The 12332-nt window shown below is 42.0% G+C and overlaps 1 protein-coding gene across 1 annotated transcript in view; it reads left to right on the plus strand.

Moving 5' to 3' along the window:
• The window catches only part of LOC139384527 (protein kinase C-binding protein NELL1-like), a 366687-nt gene extending 354969 nt beyond the window's left edge, over nucleotides 1–11718 (plus strand). Inside the window, exons 18-20 of the mRNA XM_071129356.1 lie at nucleotides 4962–5138; nucleotides 7931–8155; nucleotides 8616–11718. Coding sequence (XP_070985457.1) covers nucleotides 4962–5138; nucleotides 7931–8155; nucleotides 8616–8666 — 453 coding nt within the window. The 3' untranslated portion in view covers nucleotides 8667–11718. The remainder of the gene's footprint in view (nucleotides 1–4961; nucleotides 5139–7930; nucleotides 8156–8615) is intronic.
• Nucleotides 11719–12332: the final 614 nt, after the last annotated feature.

Here is a 12332-nt window from a genome sequence, read left to right on the forward strand (position 1 = left end):
TAGCTGTCTATAGCTAACAACGTGGAACGCGTTCGGCGGGAGGCAACGGCTTGGAACGTTCAGGTAGTAATATGCTATATAGAATAAACATGACCCTGACATGATGAATAAGGAATAACATCGTCTCTATTCATGGAATTTCTATCTGCAACGTTCAAGAATGTTTTTCAACTGAATGTGACCCTGGTAACATCAGTAGCCTATATGCAAACATTTGGTTGCACATAAAAAGGGAAAAGGCATAGAAAACAATTCATTGACTCAATTTCTCTTGCCACTATGCTATATCTGACTGGGTAAATAACGTTATTGAGTTCATGTGGAGCCAGTGACTCAGACTTGAGCACTTGGACCAGGACTCGAACACTGGGACTTGGACTTCAACCATCGAGGACAGGGGGCTTGGGACTTGATTCGGACTCAAGGTTTAGTGATTCAACCACATCAATGGGTAGAACAGTCATTAGCTTCCATTCAAAGTCATCAGCTCCCATTCTACTTTTGGAAAACAATGGCCAGACATGTCTTGTATAATATTATTCTTATATATGTTTGTCATATTTCTGCTGTTAGGAAGAGAATAGGATGTGATGCAGGACAAGGCTATGTATGTTTGTGCACATGGAAGTCAATTATTTATGTTTACTATAAGTTAAATGTGACTAAAATGAAAGGGCCTTTAGTTGACAAATTTTGCTTCGACAATAACTAGACTAAATCTATTCAGATGACAAAAATGTAACTGATACTTAATGAGATTTCAGTTAAAATGAATAAGACTAAATCTAAAGAAGAGTGGCAAAATTAGGACTGCTCAATTAGCCTAAGTAGCAAACTAGCTAAGGTTGATGTCTGCACTCGCATGGAAATCTAATTAGCATAATACGAAATCCCCATAAAAATCTGTCAGCTTAAGCTAGAGATGTTTTTTTGCATTGGGTTCATCTCAATCCTCCGCATCTGCCGCACTTCCACGTTTTTGTTGAAAGGTGACAGAGCTAGATTGACGTTTGTCAGATGCTGAGACATCCCGAAAATCGGTCTTCTCATAAAATCGTCTGTATCATGCCCTGAGACTTAGGCCGGGATTCATTCCAAAGTGCGTTGTATAGCAGCACACTGGACAGCCGTTAATACGCATTTTAAAGGCAATTTCCAGAGTTTGCAGAGATCGCATGGTAAACGCTGCGCCTGTCGGCTCAAGTGTGAATTCCTTTTAAAAAGTCAAATTGTCAGCTGTCCAGTGCGCAGTTCCATAACAAGCTTTGGATTGAATCCCAGCCTGAGAAGTACTATCTGATTGTGGATGAGGATGTCACAGCTCAGATCAAAAACACCTGCAGTATTGTCACTGAAGGAGAGAGCAAGGAGTAGGAGTGACAGTGAGATAGAGCTACAACTGAGCACGAGATAGAGGGAGGGGGGAGAAGTTGTATGACACCGAGAAATACAAAGGGAGAAGAAGATGGCGTAACACTGAAAGATGTGAATGGAGAGAGAGGAGGAGTACACAGTTTGACATAATAATAATAATTTATATTATATAACTTGAGACAAAAAGTACAGGCAACAAAGAGAGGAAAAGAGAGGGATGAAGGGAGGACTGCGAGTGAGGTCCATGTACCTCGGCTGCTGTCTCTGTTTAGCCTCAGGTATCTGTGCTGCAGCATTTGTCAGGTTCTGTGTCTCTGCAGTAGATCTTGTAGCCAAAGCCCAGCTCTCTGCACGACTTTCAACACCTGATTTGTGTAGTGGGTCTCACAGCCTGGATTTCTTTATAAGGCTCCAACACCTGATCTGAAAATCTCCAGCACAAACATCTCACTTGTGTGTGACATGCAACTGATGTGCTACTGATATGCTAACTACCCATTGAGCACAGTCCGGCACGAATGTCCATGAATGTTATTTTTCATGTGAAATTTGGTCTGTCTGCCCTGGCCTTGATTTAAAATGTTCACAGACGTCCGGACCAAATCTGAACCTATGTTTGGTTTAGATTTGGTCCGGACCGGTTTTGATTTCAACGTCCACAGGCCCAAACATAGACGTCTATAATTGGTTCAGATCTGGTCTGGACCAAATTTGAACCAATCATAGAAATTAATGTTTCACAAGTTTGGGCAGCACAGTACACAATACAGTTGAGCACAGCAGAGTACATCACAATGCAATACAGTAAAGAAAAGTAGAGTACAGTACAGTATAATGTACTCTGTTGTACTATACTCTACTGTACTGAACTAAACTCGACTGTTCTGTACTCTACTGTGCTGTACAAACTTGTGAAACATAGATGTCTATGATTAGTTCAGATGGTCTGGACCAACCACATGTGGGTTGTGTCCCCCTGCCCAGAGGTTGCATTCATCAACCAATGGTTTCGTGCCATGTCATCCATCAACTGTGGCATCAGGCACCAGATTTCTATATAGCTGATACGTAATCTTGGTTAAACCAGAACTTAAGTCTTGTTTAATTGGTCAGATGCTCAATTCTGGGTAAATTCTGACCAATTCTGGGTAAATTCTACGTGTTAAGAGAAGAAAGAATGAGGATTGGTACCAGAACTAAGAGCTTTACCAACTCATTAGAATAATAACCAGTGTGATTTGCAAGTGTTGACTTCTACATTTACAGTTTCGCCTTCATGCAGACGCTCTTATCCCGAGCAACTTACAGTCAGTGCATTCAACTAAGGTAGATAAACAACCACATATCACATGCTTCTGTAACTGTTACTGTCATTTTTTTCTGTTGGTCCAAAACCTTTGAACATGATTACTAGCAGTTCTAAAGCTTTTGAAAAAGTAAACTTAAGTGCATGTGACAGTTGGGAGAAATAATAAATATTGTATAAAGCAATCTTCAGTTAGCCCTATTTTATTTAAATTGGAATAACATTTTGGGAGAAAAATATATATATATATTTTCAACTTACATTAAGAAATGAAAATTAACCTGTTTTGTCACGTTCTGACCATAGTTCTTTTGTGTTTTCCTTGTTTTAGTGTTGGTCAGGACGTGAGCTGGGTGGGCATTCTATGTTGTGTGTCTAGTTTGTCCGTTTCTATGTATGGCCTGATATGGTTCTCAATCAGAGGAAGGTGTTAGTCATTGTCTCTGATTGGGAACCATATTTAGGTAGCTTGTTTTGTGTTGGGGTTTGTGGGAGGTTGTTTCCTGTCTTTGTGTTCTCTGCACCAGATAGAACTGTTTCGGGTTTTGCCACGTTTGTTGTTTTGTAATTGTGTTCATGTTTAGTTTCTCATATTAAAAACCATGAACTCTTTGGTCCTCCGATCCTTCTCGCCTCTCCTCCTCCTCCGACGAAGAGGAGGAGGAAAACCCTTACAGTTTTCAACATCTGGAAAATATGTATTTTAGATGTCTTTCCAAGGTAACTTTGCTCACTGGGTAACTAATCAAGTAAACATGAACTAGTGAGATTTTATCAGAATAGTGCAAGCTAATGCTAATTATAGACTTTTCATGACACTTGCCAGGCTTTAGTATTAAGTATATGCCTACCACAAAGTATATATTTGTACCTTCCATTGTTTACAATTTGACATTGTTATCAATCACATTGGGAACAAGGTGAAAATTTTTGCAGCTTAGCTGTCAATCGCTATAGGCATGAGCATGTAAACCTTGCATTGGAAACCCTGCCGGGAAAAATCTCAGATATTAATTGGAATTGTCTAAGGCAGTGAGAATAATGTCAAGCTGAATAAAACTACATTACACACAGAGGTATTCCAGTCAACCTTAAGTCGTTTCTCAGGTAAAGACTACGACTCTTTAACTCCTAGAAAGGGTGATTTTTAGGGTGGTTGCCCCAAAATATATTATTCTGTATTGAATTGGAGATTGTTTGCATTATTGAAAGCTGTGCATTTTTAACATTACAAACTCTGCATTTATTTGGTCAATAAAACAATGCAGCATATTGCTGTAAAATGCCTAATTTCAAGGCTATTCCATAACATTGTTACAATGCACACAATGGGAATGATATTGCATGGCAGAGGTCTAGGGCACTGCAAGTCAGTGCAAGAGGTGTCAGTGGAGTCCCTGGTTTCAAATCCTGGCTGTAACACGTCTGGCAGTGATTGGGAGTCCCATAGTGCACAATTGGCCCAGTGTCGCCTGGGTTTGGCTGTGGTAGGCCGTCATTGTAAATAAGAATTTGTTCTTAACTGACTTGCCTTTTTAAATTATATAAGGTTGTTGTGCTCATTACCAAGCTAGCAAGGGCTCAGTATGGCCAGTAAAATGGATCATAACGTTTTCACTGATAAAGAGCCTGGGATCTCTGTAGAAAGAGTTGCGCCCATGGCCTTGATCAGATATCCAACACAAAACCATAACCTCCTAAAAACACTCCTCTTAAAACATCAATGACAAATTGTAATCAGTATTGTTGGAAATGGCCTTGCTCAATGAAGTGTATTTTCCTCTATAATGGTAATAGCCTTCTGTAGGAAGAGTGAGTGTAACTGTTTAAATACGACTGTAGGCAGTTAGTTAGGGTAGGAGGCATACCAATGTGTGTTCATGTCTGTGTGTCTGTGTTTGTATGTGCACTTAAGAAATCACTAGAAAAATATTAAAATGTCAGTAATCAAACTGTATAAGTATTTACAAGCAAAACCAGCCAAGATTACAATTTGTACAACATAACTGCAGTCTTACAAACTTTGTGGGTGGATGGATGTAACTGGCCTGATTATAGTAGTTCATTACACATTTGGAAGAAAGGCCTCAAAGTTCCAGACCTGCTGGGAATGAGGATTATTTGCTTATTTAACTATTTAGATTCTTTTAAATTTGGGGTCAAACCCATTCTCACAGCGTACATAGTACATGATCCAAAGTCATCGGCATAGACTGCTGGACCGACCCAGGCCATGGCCTTGACATTCCTTTGTATTCCTATGCATTTACTTTGTCCCCAGGACGGGCGCACCTTCTGCAGGAGGAGAGAGTGTGACTGTGTGGACCCTGAGGCAGACCTGTTCTGCTGTCCTGAGTGTGACTCCAGAAAGTCCAGCCAATGTCTGCACCAGAGTGGACACACACTGTACAACAGCAGAGACTCCTGGATCTACAGCTGCCAGCAGTGTCGCTGCCTGGTATCTACACACACACACACACACACACACACACACAGGCATTTGCATCCATATACACATGCTTGAATTCACATACAGACACACAGACATGCGCACACACACACACATTGGTATGCTTCTTGTGAACTTTGTTATACACAAACACTCTCTTGATCACACACGCACCCGTCTCCTCTGATATTTTTTTTTCCATATTAAAACATACAATCTACGGGCGCTGTACTGCAGCGCCAGCTGTGCCATCAGAGTCCCTGGGTTCGCGCCCAGGCTCTGTCGTAACCGGCCGCGACCGGGAGGTCCGTGGGGCGATGCACAATTGGCCTAGCGTCGCCCGGGTTAGGGAGGGCTTGGTCGGTAGGGGTGTCCTTGTCTCATCGCGCACCAGCGACTCCTGTGGCGGGCTGGGCGCAGTGTGCGCTAACCAAGGTGGCCAGGTGCACGGTGTTTCCTCCGGCGCATTGGTGCGGCTGGCTTCCGGGTTGGATGTGCGCTGTGTTAAAGAAGCAGCGGCTTGGTTGGTTGTGTATCGGAGGACGCATGACTTTCAACCTTCGTCTCTCCCGAGCCCGTACGGGAGTTGTAGCGATGAGACAAGATAGTAGCTACTACAACAATTGGATACTACGAAATTGGGGAGAAAAAGGGGTAAAAATTAAAAAAATTAAAACAAATAAAATAAAAATAAAAAACATACAATCTACTTGCAGTGAAGACGCTCAACATTTACATTACATTAAGTTATCTAACAGACTCCCATCCAGAAAGACCCACAGAAGCAACCAGGGTCAACGCCCTGCTCAAGGATACGGAGACAGATCTTCCACAAGGTCAAAAACCAGCAAACTATCAGCCACCGGCCCAATCTCCCAAGCTCCCAACCGCCAGGCTACCAGCCTTACATTTTGTTTTGTTTTGTTTTATTTTGACTTATTTTTATTTTATTTTATCTTTGACCGTCATTCTATTCCAGCCCAACAACTCAACTCCCACTTGTCTCCAATTCCACATCCAAACCCTCAGCTTCCCTCAGCCCATCCCACCTATCTCTGCTAGCCACCCCCTTCGGATTTCTACACCATATGTCTTTCAACTATGCTCTGACATACAATTTATCTATCTAATCGAATAAGTAAGTAATGCACCTGTTGTATTCGGTGCATGTGACTTAGAAGATTTTATTTTATTTGAATAGAATCCACAGATTGTGAGTTGAAGATAAATACTTTCACTAAGAGTATTAGAATGCTAGTAATTGACGAACCAGGTCTCTCCAGATCTCCCAATAATGCTATTTCTAGGGGCAAATTTTAGATTAATGTTATGCTATTTCAGTCATCCCTGAACCTGAGACCAGAAACAGGGCTACCGGAGGGCAATACCAAAACAAATGGTCAATCGATTCTGTATCCTCTCAACAAAATCTGCAGAGCTGCGATGATTGTATGCCCCAAATATTCAACATTTAGGCAGTGGCAAGAAATCTGTGCAATCACTTTAGCTGTAAAGCCCCAAGTCTCGAAACTTGCGTCGTTTTATATAGCAGCTAATACACCCGGTCTCCTCTGATCTTGATTGCGTGTCTTTCATGAGCACCACCCAGCTAATTATTATGGCTACCAGGAAACAAAGCAGATCCTTGCATGCTAATGAGACGGGCTGTAAAGGAGCCTGATAACCGAAGAAAAAGCAGATGTTACCATCTCGATATGAAATACAATTATATTTTTGGTGGCCTAGGCTTTGTGTGTGTGCGTGCGTGCGTGCACCTGCGTTTGTGAATGTTTGTGACATCTTTGCGTGTGTGTGTGTGCATGTGCATTACCTTATTCTGGTGGACCTGATAATTAGCGGGCTCTGACAGCTGTGCAATTAGCTAAGCGATGCTGCCGTGAAAACAAAGATCCCAGAATCAGCATGGCACCGACAACCACTCTAATTTGCCCAGCCAGCCTTCAAGTGTCATCAGAAAGGAAGAAAGACATTCTAAGGCCTTAGACGCAGGTATCACTACTGTAGGCTATGGCCAAACCTTCAAGTGACTCACAACAAGAGAGACAGGAATCTACAGTGTGAGCCTGTGATATTAAATTGATATTATAAACTGGGTGATTCGAGCCCTGAATGCTGGTTGGCTGACATTTATTTTTTTCTGCTCCAATTACATTGGTAACCGGTTTATAATAGCAATAAGGCACCTCAGAAGTTTGTTCTATATGGCCAATATAACATGGGTAAGGGCTGTATACAGGCAGACAGAAAACAACAATGCAAAAGTGCATGTCTGACACTATTTACATGTGTGTCTGTGTACAGGCAGACAGAAAACAACAATGCAAAAGTGCATGTCTGACACTATTTACATGTGTGTGTGTGTAAGTGCACATGTGTGCGTTTGAATGAGAGTGTGTGTATATGCATGTGTACAAACAGCGTTGCGTCGTGCATAAGAACAGCCCTTAGTCATGGTATATTGGACATATACCACACCCCCTTGGGCCTTATTGCTTAAGTATATGTCGGTGATCAAAGCCATAGTGCTGATCCCACTATGTCAGCCATCAGGTGATTCACATCAGAGAGCTGCTTAGACACTTGTCTCTGTACTTCTAGCCATAGTACCCCATAGTAGTCATCTCAGGGTCCAGCGGGACTGTTCCAAACAATTGTCCATTATTTTTCTTCCATTCTCCTCCAATCTCTCTCTCTGTCTCTCTGTCTCTCTGTCTCTCTGTCTCTCTGTCTCTCTGTCTGTCTGTCTGTCTGTCTGTCTGTCTGTCTGTCTGTCTGTCTAGGAGGGAGAGGTGGACTGCTGGCCCCTGGCGTGTCCAGTGTTGGCGTGCAAGTATTCTGCCTTGGCGGAGGGCGAATGTTGCCCGCACTGCGTCACTGACCCCTGTCTGGCAGACAATATTGCCTATGACATCATGCAGACCTGCCAGGACCCCGCTGGGATCACCCGCCTCAGCAGTGCCACGTGGCCCATGCCAGGGTCACCCTGCACCACCTGCAAATGCAAGGTGACAACAATAACAACTCATCTCTTACCTGACACAGACACACATACACACACAGGAGCACGCAAAAGCACATACATATGTACACACACTCTCACACAGTGAATGGCAAGCTTTTCCTGCACCTCCTGCAAGTGCAGTATGTACAGGAACACTAACACACACAGCTGTGTCACCTGCAAGAACAAAGTATGCAACCCTAACCTAGGCCGGGATTCAATGCAAGGCGCATTATAGGGCAGCATACTATACAGCCGATAATGCACCATTCATGGTAAGTGCAGCACATGTCGGTTCTATAGTGTAAGTGCCCTTTTAACGTTTGTTGAATCCCGGCCCTGACCTCACCTTGCATCACTCACACATGGTAGCATACGCAAACATGCAGAAAAAGAATGGAACTAACTACCTGTTTCTCTTTTTTTTCCTTCATATTCCCCTTTTTATTCGCTGCCGTGGTCAGAATGGAAGTGTGTGCTGCTCGGTGGAGCTGGATTGTCTTCAGAACAACTAAACACTCCTCTTTCGGTAGCCGTACTCTTCTCCTCCTCTCCAATAGCTCCTTTCTTCAGATCCTAGACTGGCCACACTGTTTGAAGACCCTACCTTTGGACCTTTTACCACACATGCTCACAAACACGCACATATGTACGCACACACTCTGCCTGGGTTAGGGCAGTGGCTAGAGCTGTGTGTCCATACTGGTTCTTCAAGCAACACTATATCACTGACAAATTGAGAGATGGAGTATCTGTCTGCTACACAACTACAGGAGGAGACCAACCCACATATAACCTTTCCCTCACTCACCCCCTACTTGCACCCTTATCAGTGGGTTCTGTATGTTTGTGTGCCTGCGTGTGGGTATACCAGGGGTTCCCAAACTTTTTTGGCTCACAACCCCATGTTGATTAAAAGTAAATTGCAACTCCACAATGTAAGAAAGTTATGTAATCAAGGGACAGTGTTTTTTTAATTGTCGCTATGACAGTCTATTAGAAATCAGCCTGACAGTACTTTTGAAAGATCTTCTGTGTAGAAAACATATTCATGTTAATGTTCTTTTTCCCCCAGTCTGATTTACTGCCTGGTCCTGTCCAATCTGTTCTAATGAGTCCTGTGTGACATGGGCATTGTGGAGGGAAACAGAAGACACATGAGTGGTCCTGAGAATCGGATGTTTGATGGGGTCATAGCATTCGTAGGAAGAAAACATAAACTTCTCTGTTTATTACAACTGCATCTAGTGGCTACCAGCGCAATTTTTCCCCCCCAGAGACTTTCTCAAATAAAATTATATTGGTCGCATACACATATTTTGCAGATGTTATCGCAGGTGCAGTGAAATGCTTATGTTTCTTGCTCCAACAGTGCAGTAATACATGATAACACAGACAAATCCCCCAATATTAAAATTAAGAAATTAAGAAATATCGGAACGTGCAATGTCAGAGTCTGGAAAATAAACTTTTTTTTTGTAATGTTATTTAACCTTTATTTAACTAGGCAAGTCAATTAAGACCAAATTCTTATTTACAATGATGGCCTACCAAAAGCATGCGTGGATGGGGGGCGGGGACTAAACATTTAAAATAAAATAAAAATATAGGACAAAACACACATCACGACAAGAGAGACACCACAACACTACATAAAGAGAGACCTAAGACAACAACATAGCATGGTAGCAACATGACATGACAACAACATGGTAGCAGCACAAAACCTGGTACAAACATTATTGGGCACAGACAACAGCACAAAGGGCAAGAAGGTAGAGACAACAACACATCATGAGAAGCAGCCACAACTGTCAGTAAGAGTGTCCATGATTAAGTCTTTGAATGAAGACATGGAGATAAAATTGTCCAGTTTGAGTGTTTGTTGCAGCTAGTTCCAGTTGCTAGCTGCAGCGAACTGAAAATAGGAGCGATTGTGGGATGTGTGTGCTTTGGGGCCGTTTAATCGAATATGACTAGCAGAATGGGTGTTGTATGTGGAGGATGAGGGCTTCAGTAGGTATCTCAGAATGGAGGGGAGTGAGGCCTAAGAGGGTTTTATAAATATGCATCAACCAGTGGGTCTTGCGACATGTATACACAGATGACCAGTTTACAGAGGAGTATAGAGTGCAGTGATGTGTCCTATAAGGAGCATTGGTGGCAAATCTGATGGCCGAATGGTAAAGAACATCTAGCCGCTCGAGAGCACCCTTACCGGCCAATCTATAAATGACGTTTTTTGTAATCTAGCATGGGTTGGATAGTCATCTGAATCAGGGTTAGTTTGGCAGCTGTGGTGAATGAGGAGCATTTACAATAGAACAAACTACGTCTAGATTTAACCTTAGCCTGCAGATTTGATATGTGTTGAGAGAAGGACCATGCACTGTCTAGTCAGAATCTCAAGTACTTGTATGAGGTGACTACCTCAAGCTCTAAACCCTCAGAGGTAGTAACCACACCTGTGGGGGGAGAGGCATTCTTCTTACCAAACCACATGACCTTTGTTTTGGAGGTGTTCAGAACAAGGTTAAGGGTAGAGAAAGCTTGTTAGACATTAAGAAAGCTTTGTTGTAGAGTGTTTAACACAACATCCGTGGAGGAGCCAGCTGAGTACAAGACTGTATTATCTGCATATAAAGGGATGAGGCTGTCATTGTAAATAAGAAATTGTTCTTAACGTACTTGCCTGACCTGATTTGACATTGGCCGTAAGCTAGAGTTCATTTGCACACAAAAAATCATACAATGTGTGTTTTCCTTGTTAATGCAGACAGAGAAGAGCTCCAACTTCTTAATCAGAGTCTTAATTTTGTCCCGTACGTTGAATATAGTTGTGGAGAGTCGCTGTAATCCTATTTTCAGATCATTCAGGTGAGAAAAAACATCACCCAGATAGGCCAGGTGTGTGAGAAACTCGTCATCATGCAAGCGGTCAGACAAGTAAAAATTATGGTCAGTAAAGAAAACTTTAAGCTCGTCTCTCAATTACAAAAAATGTTTAAATACTTTGCCCCTTGATAACCAGCGCACTTCTGTATGTTGTAAAAGCGTTACATGGTCACTGCCCATATCATTACATATTGCAGAAAATACACGAGAGTTCAGGAGCCTTGCTTTAACAAAGTTAACCATTTTCACTGTAGTGTCCAAAACGTCTTTCAAGCTGTCAGGCATTCCCTTGGTGGTGGATGCTGCAGTGTACCCAAGTGGTGTCGGGAGCAACTGCTTGCATGCGGCTTACCACTCCACTATGTCTCCCTGTCATGGCTTTTGCGCCATCAGTACAGATACCAACATGAGCAGCAGCTATGTTTGGCTACATACGGTCCATTAGTGGATTTCCCGCGAGTGAGTAATGTTTAATGTGATTGCATGTTAATTATTTGACTAGGCTACCTGTATTTGACATTGTGTTGTTATTTCGCTGAACATTAGATAGTTTAATGGTTTTGGTAGTGAAATGAGGCTACTCAGGCGAGAAAAAAAACTCACTCAAATGTATAGCCCCATTGGAAAATATAAATGGACTGTTTGAAAATGTGAAGAAAGAGAAGTCAAAAACTATTAAAAAATATGTAAAATGTGATTCACATTTTTGTTTGCCGCACCCCCGACGGCATTGTGCGTACCCTAGTTTGGGAATACCTGGTCTACCATATCAAAAGCTTTCGTAAAGTCAATAAAAATAGCAGGACAACATTGCTTAGAATCAAGGGCAATAGTGAAATCATTGAGGACCTTTAAGGTTGCAGTGTGTTGTGTATAGACAGTATGGACAATATATTAATAGAAAAGATGTGTACAGAAGTAGTTATATAGGATGAGCCTTGTCTATAATGCAGTATATAAATGTTCATTACCAGTTAAAAGTTTGGACACACCTACTCATTCAAAGTTTTTTCTTTATTTTTACTATTTTCTACATACAAAACCATGAAATAACACATGGAATCATGTAGTAACCAAAAAAGTGCTCAACCAAAAAATATATTTTATACTTGAGATTCTTCAAAGTAGCCAACATTTGCCTTGATGACAGCTTTGCACACTCTTGCCATTCTCTCAACCAGCTTCATGAGGTAGTCACCTGGAATGCATTTCAATTAACAGATGTGCCTTGTTTGAGCCAATCAGTTGTGTTGTGACAAGGTATCGGGTATACAGAAGATAGCCCT

This window comes from Oncorhynchus clarkii, chromosome 26, assembly GCF_045791955.1.
Source record: "Oncorhynchus clarkii lewisi isolate Uvic-CL-2024 chromosome 26, UVic_Ocla_1.0, whole genome shotgun sequence".
Classification (NCBI taxonomy): Eukaryota; Metazoa; Chordata; class Actinopteri; order Salmoniformes; family Salmonidae; genus Oncorhynchus; species Oncorhynchus clarkii.